The 16,091-nt window shown below is 39.1% G+C and overlaps 1 protein-coding gene across 2 annotated transcripts in view; it reads left to right on the top strand.

The window, feature by feature from the left end:
• The first annotated feature begins 8,087 nt into the window (after positions 1 to 8,087).
• LOC124116603 overlaps positions 8,088 to 16,091 on the top strand; it is a 53,966-nt gene continuing 45,962 nt past the window's right edge. For both annotated transcript variants that reach the window (XM_048401405.1, XM_048401406.1), the window contains exon 1: positions 8,088 to 8,352. In XM_048401405.1, the coding sequence (XP_048257362.1) occupies positions 8,218 to 8,352 (135 nt within the window). In that variant the 5' untranslated portion in view covers positions 8,088 to 8,217. The remainder of the gene's footprint in view (positions 8,353 to 16,091) is intronic.

Consider the following 16,091-nt stretch of genomic DNA (forward strand, 5'->3'; position numbering starts at 1 on the left):
TTCACCTATTGAAGAGACCCCGAAATAACGACGACGTGTGTGCTTAATCGTAACAAATGTCGTGGATCGGCTGCTTACCAAAGTTGAACTCAAGCACCTGCATGACCCATCCCCACGTTATGATAAGAAGGCAAGGCTGAACACATGTCAATGCTATCAATGGACTGTTACTTCACTAACACCTTTCACGTCTTCATGATTGTCGTGACGGGCAGACCCGTGAAGATCCGGGGTAGAGTAGGTCTTCGGCAACCCATGCTTGCCGTAAAAGGTGACTATGCTTGTCGTAGGAGGCGACTAACGGGATCGGGTGATCAGGCTCGCTGACTTGGTTGATACATGTCATCGATCCCAATTGCGTTGATCGATACTCATGATGTCAATAACTGGATTGTCTGGTCCAGACTCGATTATTTACAGACCGCCGTCATATAGCTGGAATATTGCTGAGTGCGGCGTTAAACAACAAACAAACAAACAAAACAAACGTAATGGGCAACCAACTGGCATGGATCGAATGGTCAGGCTCGCTGACTTGGTTGATGCATGTCATCGTATCCCCATTGCGTAGACCGATGATCATGCCAAGCAGTGGTTTGTCTGGTCTAGACTCGATTATTCATAGACCGCCGTCGCTGGAATAGTGTTGCGTGTCATGGAGCTGTGCTCAAATGATCAGGACTGTCATTAAACAAAGAAATAACGAAAACAGGTCATTGGCTCACAGGTTTATTATTCACAGCTAATGGCACCTACAGTTGACAACAAAAGGATAAAAATAACTCAGTTCTTTACTGACAATGATCACGCAAATATACCAAATACACAAGCGGCTTAGCTGAGCAACTGTATTACAGTAATAAAATCAGAGTAGCTAAAACAACACTTTGACAAGATATCAACAAGATGCGTAAACAGCCGATTAAGCCGGCTGCGACCAATTGACACCTGAATTAATTACCTCCACTTTCTAATGAGTGAATAACTTCGGCTGGGTTAAATAAGGGGAAATAAACACAGAGGGTCTATTCCTAAAACAAGTCACGTGGACAATAAAATAGACGAGAGCGTATAAATACCATAGGAGTCTAAAAGACTATCGATTCAGACGCTTTACCTGAGCAAGGAAATTCTAAAATTGCCCAAAAGCTAGACAATCGCGGGAAGGTTGGTTATCCACGGATTAACAGAAAAACTGAGTATTGGAAACCCTAGTTAGCTCAGTACAAACCAGAGTAAGTCAGTGCTAGATCAAAAGTGCCCCGCGACCACCCATATGCCAATCGTTGAAGATCTAACAAAGCCAAAGGGTTAGGAAACAAGATCTTGACAAAGATTATATACTGCGCGCGGGCCTCGGAGGGAACAATCTCTCTTGGACAGCCGGGGAATACAGTAGCATAAGGGGCTTAGCCAAAGTGTGTTTGTTAACAATGTCAAAACACGAGTAGCAAACTAAATACTATATCCACACGGAAGACGTATCATTAAAGATTTAAAACAAGCTGTGTACAGTTATTGAGGAGGCAAAAAATGACCATAAATACATTAGAAATATCTTAGTGTACATATAAATTCCCCCTAGTTTGAAAATCATAGTTACAAAAAGATGTTCAATACATGAATAAGGTAGCGAGGTGAGATGAAATTGGGACTAACGTCGCGTCCAAGATTATTGCACTTACATAGCGACGTGCTAGCTCACTGAGATACCATGCCGCAGTTTAACATGAATACCCCACTCAGACACAGTATACTAACCCCGAGCCAACCAGTCCTTGTTTTAGCCCCTTAATGCCGAGCGCCAGACAGGCTAACAACAAGTACTTTCTTTAAACGCCTTTTGGTATGACGCGGCCGGGGATCGAACCCTGAACCTTCCGCTCTCCGGGCGGACGCTCTACAACAAGGCCACGGTCAATAAGGTAGCGAACATATAGGAGATAACAAACATAAAGTCAAGGGTAAGGGTTTGCCATTAAATCACAAGAGAAAAAAATACGAGAGCCACTAATTCTCTAACTAATGCAATGACACTGTACAACGAAGACCGCCGGACTTCGCCGAACGGTGTCGGAAACCGGACCATTAAAGCGGGGGAACGGTACGCATTCGTGACAAACTCGGGTTATTACGGGACACAAGTTGCAGGTTACGGAAAGGGGCGAGTGGTGACGAATGGAGCGGTAGGGTCACTTAACCGTGACAAGAGCAGTATTACGACCCGGTGACACTGCGTGCGTCGTTAAACAACAAACAAAAATAGCATAGCTCAGTGCATACCTGTAAACAGTGTCACCAACAACCAGTTTATGACGCATTCCTTCTCCGGGTTGATTTCAGTTACGGGTGTAAATGTAAGTGTTAAAGCGCCTCAGTGCAAGGGCGAACCAACGACACGCTGCAAGGGAGACGCCAGTTTTCAATTGCTTGCATTGTATTGAATAATGCAGCGACCTGCTGGGGCTAGAAACAGATGAATATCAGTATATGCCTTAATGGTAATAAAACGGCAACGCCTCAGGTGATTGATGCTTTTATTTATGTTCTAATTCACTATGTTCAACCGAACATAAAACATTTACTATGACAACATACTCCACTCATGGGTAATGCCTACCGCTGTTAACAGGCGAGCGGGTTTATTTACAAAATCATACATGTAGACACGCGACTGTCGTGTTATATTCCATTCCAAACACCGACACTCCATATTCTCTAAGGTATTCTTTCTGTAACAAAAACGTACATTTTAATATTTTTGGCACATAAAACCGTTACGAAATACTGCAATATCCTTGTAATATCGCGCTTGAACACTTTATAAATTACTGCGAAATTAATTTTTTGAAAATATAAAGATAACTTATCTGGACGGTGGGTCTTCTTGTGTTTACAAATCCATGTCCGGACTCCTGAATCACCTCTCTGTGGGATCACTCACTGAAAGAAAGCAACACCCTTCTCCGTGCTAAACAGCACTCAATGCCCTGCGGCAATTTTTCCCATACGGTTTTACCTGCCATTCGGCAACACTGCAATAACAGGCCGTCCAACACAGACAAGCATTACACTAAAAATCTGATTACCTTTATGTGTATATTTTTAACAAACAAAGAAGACAACAGCTCGCCTGTGTGACGCGAAGGCCTCGAGTGGTGTTTCTTGCCCTCTCCTCTGCACCTTAAGCACGTGACGCCACCGCTTTCACGTGCACAGCCTTCTTCAAATCACATTCGTTACCGTATTTACCCCATAGTAAATACATATATGTCACATGCAAGATTGAATCCATACAGATCGAGGCGACACTTTCGTATAAATACTCACGGTCTTGTCAAACGTTTGATAGAGTGAGTGAGGATTTATGTACCCCTTATCAATATTCAGCCGTATCAGAATCGGCCTCACACATTGTTATATTCAACGATTTGACCAGCGGGTTAATTTAACACTGGTCGGGAGGTAGGTCAAATTGAAATACGTCTTGCCACATAAAAATGATTTAACGCCGTATAATGGGTTAAGGGTACACAATGCTTATACAAGAGCACATGGGCAATCTGGATCTATCATATCCAACTCTCTCTATGGAGGGCGCCAGCAACAGTACTGAAACTACACATGTACATCGGTATCTTGTTCGACCTATGACTTGCTGGGGTCAATCTCCAATGTAGAGACCCAGAAACAACTTACATATTCTCAAGCTAGTCAACAACGCTTTAGCAAGTCTAGATGTCTTCAGTTCCCGAAGGAGCGGTCGGGTAGCCTCGTGGTTAAAGCGTGGTGTCCTCCGCCGTGATATTGCAGGAATATTGCTAAATGCGGCGTAAAACCAAACGCACTCATTCAGTTCCTGAAAATGAAGACATTCTCGAGGCTCGTTTGTATAATATATTAAATGACAATTTAACAAAAAGGAAACCTTAAAATCTTAAAATGTTTTCATTCAGAGACTACTTTCAGAAACAACTTGGATATGGTATTCTGGGATTTTTTATGGGTACAAATATATTCGATCCTTGTGCTATTTAACGCCATGGTAAAAATAAAATGAAATAGTTGCATGTGTATCAAGGTTAAAGGCGTGAAGACCACGAGACTAAACACACACACCATCCTGCCCTTACCTTGTCATGTATAAACCATGCGATCCCTTTCAAGTCTATTTACAAGGAACGCATCACACAACAGAGGACACACACCGCCCTACAACGTTACATTTGTAACATACAAAGCTGATTAACAATTAAATATTGGGTTGCAACAATAATTGCGTTTATGGTATTTCTGAATACTCCAGTACAACAGAACGTACGTAGTCTGACCTTCAACTTGAGACCTCGAACCACTAACATGACACACACTTAACATACAAGTGGTTCCCTGATACAGATAGCCGTCGCGGGGGTCACTTCCTGCGCTGAGTGGACCCCCATCTCTCGGTGTTATTCAGCTCTCGTGACTGTAACTCCACACTCCCCATGGGGACGAGACTGACGATTTAGACACGGCGCAAGCGAGACTACATATAAACATCATTTACAAGGAATCCTGTCTCCAACTCTATCTCGTTGTAAGAGACGACTAACGGGATCGGGTGGTCAGGCTCGCTGACTTGGTTGATGCGTGTCATCGTATCACAATTGCCTGGATCGATGCTCATGATGCCAATCATTGGATTGTCTAGTCCAGACTCGATTATCTACAGACCGCCGTCATATAGCTGGAATATTGCTGAGTGCGGCGTTAAACAACAAACAAACAAACAAATCTAACTCAACCAGTCTGAGACACCCTTTAGGATGATGCAATTCTGTGATTCGAGCGGACTCCTCATCAGCACAATTGTGTATAAGGGCAATTTACTCGCTTTTCTCGAACAACACAAAAACTCGATGTATATGCCATTTTAAACAGGTTTATTTTCTAATAACTTGAGACTAAAAAAGTGTTTCGCTCTTAATGTGCTTAAACTCACTGAACTTATCGTATATATATAAGACCATTTATCTCGAATTCGAGATACAAATAGTCACCTATATATCGAAGATCCGTGTACTTTGTGCATGCTCCAGACATTCTTTATAAGCGGGCCATTTGTCCTGATTTCGAAAAGTTACCAATATCTCGATAATGTGATCGAGTAGGTCCTTACGAAAATGTTTAAGTACCTGTTTTGAAGTTGGGTTAAGTGTACACGTAAACTTTGTAACTCCGTTCACTACCGCGTACATTCCGTTACTATAGAGATGGCAAGCGAGTGTATGCCGACAGGAAGTCTGCCCAGTTCTCACAGCCTCAGACGAAGTGGCCTCTGTTTTATCTGAGATTGACAACGGTGTGACCGCCATGTTGTTAAACAAATGAAAATAACCACATTAACAATTATCATCATGTTTAACTTAATATAATAAAATAAACGACGAGTGGGAGTTTTTTATTTCATATATGAGATATCAACATCATGTACAGCCTATTTAAGGATGATGATAAAATGTACAAGCTTTAAACAATCTTTTCTCGTATTTAAGTAATTATGACTCCCTCGAGAGAATCCAACCTCTGCAATGTCGGACAAGTCCATTTTATGCACAGGTGGGTATTTCCTGCATATTATTACAATCCTCACGTCGATACCTGTACCATTTCTCCAAATACCGATTGTCACATCTCTCCGGAGTCCCGCTTCTGGATGCGATCGTTCAGCTATCGCGTTTATCTGCGTTGCCCATGTACATCTATGAGGAACAACTCACTAGACGCTCCCCTCTCAAAAATAACGTCGTCCAATAAATACGACGTCGTCAAGTTGCGAGCGCATGTTCGAATCTCTCGAGACCCGTGAAGATTCCGGGGTAGAATAGGTCTTCAGCAACCCATGCTTGCCGTAAAAGGTGACTATGCTTGTCGTAAAAGGCGACTAATGGGATCGGGTGGTCAGGCTCGCTGATTTGGTTGATGCATGTCATCGATCTCAATTACGTGGATCGATGATCATGATATTAATCACTGGCTTGACCGCCGTCATATAGCTGTAATATTGCTGAGTGCGGCGTTAAACAGCAAACCAACCAACCAATCGAATCCCTAGAAATGACGTCATGACAGAAAAATGTTTATCGTGAAATAAACCACGCTTCGTTCTTCGTTGCGATTTATCGTGTAGCAATCTTATATTTCACAATAATATATGAAGCTGAACAGACTTGATAAAGACTTGATCTGTGTATTAGCTAAGCTCCGCACTCTTTCTCTTAGTTTGAAAATACAAAAAACTGCGTTATAGTTAAAATAATGCGAAAACAAATGTTGATCAGCTGCTGCTTTTCTGTGATGAATTAGTTGCTGAGGACGAGTACCACTTTGTACTTTTCTGTTCATATTATTAGCAAAGTAGAAATACATTCATCCCACAATATTACCATAAACATCCTTCTCGTCAGAAATTAATAGAACTAATGTCCTCTACAACACAGTCAACAATCAAAGGTCTTGCTTTGTGTCTGAGGAGAAATGTATGTTTCAATTTTTTTTAAAAACACACACAAAAAAACCCCAAACAAACATATTTATGTACGTCACATATCATGGAATACTTGTATGTTAATTGTGTAAGATCCACAAATAAATTAGATATAAATGTATTGTACTCTGGGCCCCGAGGCCTTCAATACTGAAATAAAGAATTTTGAATCTTGAATCTTGAAGCTGAACAATAACGATAAATTAAGTAAGAAATGAGAGTCGATGATGTTTAAGTGCTACAGCTGATTAATATTGGATTGTGTGTTTTAGCTATGAAATTAAATTATTCGAGTTATATCACGGTGTGTCAGCTTAATGTGGGAGGAAAGTGATGCAGGTCTCAGACGTTAACCTCGAAAAATAATCGGGACGAACCGGAATTCGAACCCACATTCATAGGTTTCTGGCGTGGCCAAGGGACACAACTGCACAGCGAATTGCAGCGCCTTAGACGACTGGGCCCGCCCCATGTGACCTCGCCCCATTCAAGACATTTGACAGTGGTAAAATGCTGGGCACTCGTGAGTACACTGGCATATGCTGTAGGGCATGTAACTTGGTGTGCTACAGCCACGTATTTCAACCATTGTATATTGCCTGGTTTCATTGTGAACCTCCACGCCAGAAACCTATGATTGTGGGTTCGAATCCCGGTTCGCCCCGATTATGTTTCTAGGTTTGTCAGCACCATACCCGTGCTCGTGGGTTTCACCGAAGTGGTAAACGTCTGAGACCTGCATGACTTCGGGCTTTCCTCCCACATTAAGCTGACACGCCGTGATATAACTGGAATACTGTTAAAAGCGGCGTTAAACCCAACTCACTTACTCATTGTGAACCTAACACCCTGTTTCAATATAATTGTTAATTACTCATTGACTTGTAGTCATTTACTGATTTAACAAATTAGGTATATGGAAATAATGTCTTCGTTAATCTTTGCACTTCAGTTTGGGACCCAAGCCGATCCGGGGTAGAATTGGTCCTCAGCAACATATATGCTTGCCCTAAAACGCGACTATGCTTGTCGTAAGAGGCGACTAACGGGATGGGGTGGTCTGGCTCGCTGACATGGTTGATGCATGTCATCGTGTCCCAACAGCGTGGATCGATGCGCATGTTGTCAATCACTGGATCGTCTGGTCCAGACTCAATTAGACCGCCGCCATATACCGGTAGCTAGAATATTGCTGAGAGCGACGTTAAACAACAAACAAACAAACAAAAAATAATAATAATTTCTCATATCATGGAACTACCTTGCAAGTTCATGAATATATAGTTTCGTCGTCTCCAGCTCGCATTTAGAATTTTTATCTGTGTAAGTTACGTCCACTGACCTGATTTATCAACAATTGACTGAACTTGAATACCACGCCCAGTATCAGCTCATGCGAGTTCATGTGAAAAACATTTGAACAACGTACTGCGTGCTAGATTTACATCGAGTCCTATAACTAAAATTACATTATCTAAGACCGAGCGACTGCAATTGGCTGCCTGTAATTATACATATACCGACAAGGAAGCGATTTCACTGATAAACACGCGGCCTAGATAGTGTACGACGCAGTAATGCAAGGGCGATAAGTGGAGTTGGGTTCAATATAAGCGTCCGAATTCGCGGAACTGCAAAATCCACTCGCTGGGATGGAACTTGTCTAGAGTTAGACTTAGAGAGGCGGCATGGCTGTCAGTGGCAGTCTCTGGTCTATTTGTGTGTTTTTCCTACCCGTAGTATCAACACAGATGATTGACTTGACTGGTAACTGTTCAAGAACAGGTCCACCAGAACCTCTGGATATATGGGGAGTGGAAGAGGTACGTAAACTTAACAGTATATATAGTGTAGCTTATGATGTAAATGGTCCGTTGGCCACGGTACTCGTGAAAACCACTGCATCAGGGCTGTGTTCTGAGTAAACATGTGAGGTCACGAGTGGGTTGTCAGTAACAGTGAACAGCCCAGTTTGTTTTGAGTTTGATATTTTGTTCAAGGATCGTTTAAATAACTCGAGCGCTGATTCTAATGGCTGTCAGTACCACACAAACAACACCATACACCAAGACGTTGCGCAACAGTTGCATTGGGGGAGGGGGGGGGGGGGGGTTGTGTGTCAAACGTGATACTGTGGGGGTGGCGGTGATTCATTTTCGAGAGATGAGTAGTGTGCTTTGGTAGCTATCTATCTTATCACATATTTGAAATACAGAGCTGCTGCAATAACTACCCCATATCCTGAATGATGCTTACAAACAGTGTAACATTCCTTACAAATGACACAGTGTCACACATACAGCGGTAGGTTGGTTAAATTACATATTTCTAGCATATACATTTCACATTTGGAGATTGATACTCTCGGAAAGGTGGTATCATTTTGTGTGTTATCAAATATATATATATCAGAAAGTAGTATTTGAACTTGTAATTAAACCACATGAATTCATAACTGCTCAAATAAACATGCTATTTATTGACCGGTGTATCCTAAAAGCAGTGACGTAGCAACTACATAGTTACCATATGAAGTGAGTGCTTACTGTTATAAATTGTTACAAAAATAAAATGAAAAAAAATGTCCTATACATCTGGTGTGTTCTTCTTTTAGTCATTTGTTATAACTTATTCACTTTAATACATAGGGGATATTTCATGTGTTGAGTGAAATAATATGTTTCTCTCATCTTGTGAAGGGGGAAAAGGAGATATTTTCACAGATATTTTCATATATCACAAGATGAGAGAAACATAATATTTCACAAGACATATGGAATATCCTAGTTATTATATACTTTTTGTGTAGGTGTCTACAGGTAAATTAAGTTATTTCATTAAAAATCTAAAATCTTGAAATGTAAATTCTTCCTACCTAACACACAGGGACAGTTCATCACCCCTTGTGTTTGCATCTTACAAAGTAGTTTTGTGTTTGCAAAATCTTAAACAATATAAACAAAAGTATCCAAAAATATAAAGGTTCACAAAAAATCCTTTGTCAGACATTTAGATATGATTGAATACAAAATCCACTTTAAAAAAAATGGACTTCAAAATTGGGAGTCTTCTGTTGGAAGCAAAAGAATAAACGCTGGTCAAGTAACAAAAATGGCGCTTTGCGAAACGAACAGTCTCGATTGGCAAGTTAATTGAAAAATTTACAGTTTATAAAAAAACATTTTCGAGAGAATAACAAATGGCAAGAAGTGATATTAACTCCATAAGTGGCCAACTGTCATTATTTTGCCTCGTCAATGTGGCACCTACTTAAATAGGATGTCAACAGTTTGTGGATGGGCTGGACAACGTAAAGGGAGACAATTTGAGGGGAGGTCACTCTTGTATGACAAGAGTTCCGTTAAAGTGTTATTATCCCCCACCCCAATAGAAATGGGTTCCGTTGTGCTTGCGTCCCAAAATCGTTTCCGGAGCATAACTCATAAACCGTTAAATATTTCCCTACGAAACTTTGCATGTCTATCAGACTCATGCTGAACTGGTGCCTTTTTCTATTTAGGAATTTTTTTAAATTTTTATTTTTGACGTTTCCATGGCAACAAGTTGGACTTAGGTTCTATAAGGGTGCTGTTCGTTTCCGGAGCGTAACTCAAAAAGCATTAAATACTTTCTTACAAAACTTTGCATGTCTACTAGGCACATACTGAACTGGTGTCTATAGCTATTAAGGAATTTTATAAATTTTTATTTTTTATGTTTCCATTGCAACAAGTTGGACTTAGGTTCTATAAGGGTGGTGTTCGTTTCTGGAGCATAACTAAAAAACTGTTAAATACTTTCTTACAAAACTTTGCAATGTCTACCAGGCACATACTGAACTGGTGCCTTTTGATATATAGCACTTTTAGAAATTTTTATTGTTTATGTTTCCATGACAACAAGTTGGATTTAAGTTTTAATATAGGATTGGTTTACTTAAGGAGTATAACAAATAAACTGTTCAATATTTCCTTGCCAAACATTGCATGTCTATATATAAAGCGCATACTGAACTAGTGCCATTTGATATTAAGGAGTTTTAGAAATGTTTATTATAGAATTTCCATTGCAGCTATTTTGACATGGGCTAAGAGAAATGTTGGGTCAGTTACCTGGTTTGGGACCATAACGTGTTAAAATGGGTGGGGGATATAGATGACTTTGTCAACTATACGCTTATTTTCACTGCAGTAAAACATCAAGTGTTATGTTCACTGTAGTGAAATGTCAAGCTTTATGTTCACTGCATTGAAAATATCACTTTTCTCAACTTCAGGTTATAATAAAAAAATTCCAGTAAGTGGGTGGGCATATTTGTGTTATCTCTGTTTTAGATATATATTGCTTGGGTCTGCTTGTGTTTGGTCTGTGTTTGACAAGCGTTATATTAAGTGTTTAATAATAAAATGTACTGCAACATGTTTGCTTACATTTTAATTTCGCACAGATACCCTTCTGGTCGAAGGCAAAAACATCTGCATGTTTGTGTACAGCTACAAATTCCTGTGAAAGCACACTTGAAGTTTGTGCACAGTTTATCTGATAGTGGGAACAGTAGGGTCAAGCCTTTAGGATGGAATGTCTTTTTGGTTTCTTTTGTATGGTGATGTCAATTGTAACTTGGTTACTTAATTACTGTTTACTGACTGTTTTTTCGTGTATTTTAGTGCACAGAATGGGTGCTATCTATACCCATGATACAGCATGACAACTTTTGTTTATGTTATTTTTCATGCAAAGCCTTGTGAGCAAGAAGGAAGTAATTTGGGAACATAGATAAACTGAAAAGAAATAAACTTTGTCTTGGAATTAAGTACAACATGTACTGGTCACCAACAATTTATTGCCATTTTTATCACTTTATTTCTTACATATTCCGTGTACACTATACCAATAACTTTAATTTTTGTGAAACTATGAGCAAATGAGCTTATTTCTGTCCATGGAATAAGATTCAGTTTATTTCTGGTATAACGCTACGATAGCAAACTCATTAAAATCAGATCTTAGTTCTCGCTACCGCTAAACAAAGATTTGAGGACATTCCATTACGGGTCAGGTCAGACTGACCTTTCGCGAACTTTGACCGACCAAAGGAACGACTAACAAGAAGACAATAGCCAATCAGAAGGCAGCTTAATCAAGCTTTACAGCACGAGTTTCACGAGACTACGCTTTGAAACATATTTTGACACATACTCGATTACACAATTAAAAACGGAACAAAAGAACATTCTGGAATGGCTAACAGATGGTCTAGATTGTATGAATACAGACATACAGCCCATAAATGTCGTTCAGAATACACTGTGTGTTTTTTTTCGAGGTTGCATGGTAAAACAATTGCATTCCAACTGTCATTTTCATGATCTGATAAGCGATGCTCTGATTGGTCAGATGAAAGGTCGTTCTGACATGACTCACAATGGGATGTCCTCAGATCTTTGTTTAGTGGTGACGAGAACTAAGATCTGATTTTAATGAGACTTACTGTACCAGTTGTCGCCATTGTCTTAACTGCACATGCCACATGATTACGTGCACTGCTTCAGTTAAACAAATTAAATTTTTTAGAATCTCAGGTATTACACTAATTTTTTTATTCATCAAAATTTATAACAAATGCTATTATCAATCTGTCGTCTGCAAACTGACAAAAAACAATATTCAAGAATTTCGATCTACACATGCTTATCCTTAACACTATGTACTATGGATTAGGCGATATACACCGGCTATGCAGTTTTGGAAATATAGCTCAAATAGGTTTCAGAATGGTATTTTGGGGAAGAAATGACAGACAGATAGAAAGTGATGACAGATCTGAGAGTGCATCATCATATTGTTTGATTTGTATATTTGCGTGAAGTAGTCATGTGACACCGCCCGGGTGTCTTTTCTAAAGTTGTATTGGAGCAAGGTGATTATGCTGTTTTTTAGAATCATCAAAAGAGTCTGTTTTGTTCATCATCTCTTCTAATGAAAACGAGCAAAAGTAAAACGAGATCCGATCACATTCGCGCTATAAAGGGTAATTGGAGATAATTGGTCATCAGGGATAACTGGTTGCTAGCCTGTAGGCTGTTGGTTGTTGGTTTGTTGTTTAACGCCCCACTCAGCAATATTCCAGCTATATGACGGCGTCTGTAAACAATCGAGCCTGGACCAGATAATCCAATGATTAATATCATGAGCATCGATCCACGCAATTGGGATCGATGACATGCGTCAGCCAAATTAGCGAGCCTGACCACCCGATCCCGTTTGTCGCCTCCTACGACAAACATAGTCGCCTGTTACGGCAAGCATGGGTTGCTGAAGATCTATTCTACCTTGGATCTTCACAGGTCGAGCCTTAAGGCATATTTGCAGGGTTTACACCATTTTGTCTTGTAACACAAACTAGTGATTTCACCTTAAGTCACTGCTAATTATATCATGCATTTACATGTTTATATATGAAAAGGTGTGTGAAAGCTATGACATGGTGATGTCTGTTTTGTATAGATGAAATTCACCAAGATTACTTAAAGGAACTTGGACAACTTGTATATATGACCTTATATGATTCTGTTGAGTGCTCCAGCAAATGAAAAAATTATGAAAGTTTTGTAATCACAACTGATGAAAAGTTGTAGATATCGTATTGGACATTTTGCTTGGTCAAGGAATGTATCCGTCAATATCCACATGCATGGAATACATTCCTCGAACAAGTAAAGCAAACAATATCCCAGCTGCAGCTATACAAACAAATTTGCTACATGTCACGTATCTTGGTGCAGAGCTACAGATAGGCAGTCTATTTGCGTAAAATAAACCCACAATATTCACAACCCAATTTCTTTCAATTCACTTGAGTACAGAAACGCATGCATTAAATTAAAAACTCAAATGTATAAAAACAGCTCGTGTAAATACCCAATGAAGCTTTTTCAGCATGTGTACACAATTACGAGCTAATTTACTTTCCGAGTCATGCATATATATTTAGAACACTAAATATATACATGTAAAACATTATTTCATTTTTTTAAAATATTAAAATTCACTTATTGTGGGAAAAGCCAAATAGAGGAATGACTAGATGAGTGAATAAAATATTGGTTACCCAATAAAAAATGTAATAACCCAATTAAAATAGAAAACCTAGATTAAAAACTCAATTGCTCAAAGAGTTATCTGGAGCTCTGTTGGTGACATTCTAATGTAAAAAATACTACAAAGTGTTTAATTTAGGATGTTGTGACTGTTTGTTTCTCAAAAAATCTCTTCAGTTGTGTGTTTCAGTTGTTTCATGCAGGTGTCAATAGATGGTCATTTAGTCCCAGAAATCTTACCGGTACTTAAAAATATGTATCTACAAAATAAAAAGAAAACATACAACTTTATGGATAACAACTGGTTTATTGCATATAGCGTTTCGATGTAGATTCTTACACCGTTATTAAGCTGGTGTGACAACAACCAAGTGATGAGAGGTTTATATGCATGACATCAGAGCTCCAGATAAGCTGCGTATGTGCGTAAAATACGCATCAGAAATGGAGAAATACGCCGTAAAATAAAATCCAAGCGTATCAAATACGCAACGAACATTACAGATACGCTACAAAAGTAAAACTTGTGCGTATCATCAAAATATTGTGAAGAAACCCTGCGTATTCGATTAGCAAATCAGCAACTTATTTTGAAATGATAAATGGGCATTCCGTCAACCTTGCCAAACTCCACGATGACAGTTACATCATGATCATTTGACATCACACTTTCTTGTGGAAGTATCGTGGTATTTTTGAGTCCTATAAAGCTCTCGAACCCACATGACACCAGTTTGCAGGGACTAGATGAATAGTGTTTTTAATATTTAACTTAAATACCCACATGTGTAAAAACTAGTGGGTAACAGAAATTTGAATACCCAGATAGAACTACTGATACCCAATGATTTTAAAATGCATGGGTAAAATACCCACAACACCAAAAGCTTATCTGGAGCTCTGTGACATGTTGTGATAGGCAGCAGATTCAACTTGACAACAATGGTAACAGATAACAAGCCAAATGTACAGTAAGGATAACAAATAGCACACAGGTAATGAAGCACTGTCAACATTGATGTTGACGTTGATTTAGCTCTTCGGGGAATCAAGGACAAAATCGACATCACTAGCCCGGAACGTTTTATGCACAACATGTAAACAATAAACAACAAATGCACAATGAGCGGAATAGCTGCTCTGACAACACAAACACAGCGATGAGCGGACCTTCCAGCTCAGGCATACATGAGGTGAGCGGAGCTCCAGCTCAACCTCAAGACGTTTCCTACAAGCGGCACATCCTGCTCGAGGTCGTCCCTACACCAACACTCGGAATACCAACTGACTAACAGCGTAATGGTAACACATATATAGTAATGAACAACAATGGACCGACAATAATGTTGCTCTGGACTTGGGACTTCTGGGGGTGATGAACTGACACAGCTCAGGGGATGAACAGTTAAGGCAATAAATTTCATACTATAAATAACAGTAATTAACGGGAAGTGATATAGTAGCCAAGGTTGGCTGACAGTCAATATACAATTAAATGTTGGTGAGGATTAACAACGGAGATTAGTGCCTAATACATAGTGACAATTAAGTTTTGGAGACATGCACATGTACAGGTTAATTAGTCTTTGGACTCAAATGTTCTTCAGACAATGGTTGTCGTAAATCAGTCGCTATGCAGCACACTGGTAATCAAGCCAGATGTACAGTGAGGATTAAGAGAATTAAACAGTTATGACAAGCTGATTGGATGCCAATTAAAATTGTAGGGGTGTCACGATAAATCGAAATATCGATATACTGCTACTGGTTATCAATAAATCGATTGTTAAATCAGTTTAATCATAATCAATATTATCGATTTCAGTTTGGAATATCGATAGTTTTGATTGTATTTACCATAGTTTTACAGTTTCAATAAAATACATGCAATGCTGTTCAAATTTTTTTTGCTTTTGATCATGAGTGGTAGTAATTGATCATGAGTGGTAGTAATTTATACATGGGAATGTGGAAGTTTCTTTTTCTTAATTTATTAGGGTAAAGGAAAAAAAATCAGTCATATCTCGAACTTTACTTTTTATTTTTTGTTATGGTTATCACATTCAAAGAAAACTTTAGTTCTAAGGTTTAATTCAACTCTAAAATCCATAAATAATGATACACTGAAACTATCGATATTTATCAGAATAGTTGCTTGCAATATCAATAGTTACCATAATAGTTTCTTTCAATATCAAGAGTTATCGCAATAGTGATTTCCAGACCAATAGTAACCCCTATAAAATAGTCTATTGCTTGATTAGATCTTCATGAGCAGACGAGATGTTATAGTACCCTTGATCTCTGTTGATCAAAGGTTTGTAATTCTTATCTTCCATTGAGTAGCACATACCACGTGTTGTTGAAAATGTGACCTAGATATAAAGCTGAAAAAATGTTTAAGAGGAAAAACTTCACCTTCATATTTACATCCCTAACCTAACTCTTTTCCCCCTTTTGTG

The sequence above is a fragment of the Haliotis rufescens genome, unplaced genomic scaffold (assembly GCF_023055435.1).
Source record: "Haliotis rufescens isolate VD_foot unplaced genomic scaffold, xgHalRufe1.0.p SCAF_22, whole genome shotgun sequence".
NCBI classification, from domain to species: Eukaryota; Metazoa; Mollusca; class Gastropoda; order Lepetellida; family Haliotidae; genus Haliotis; species Haliotis rufescens.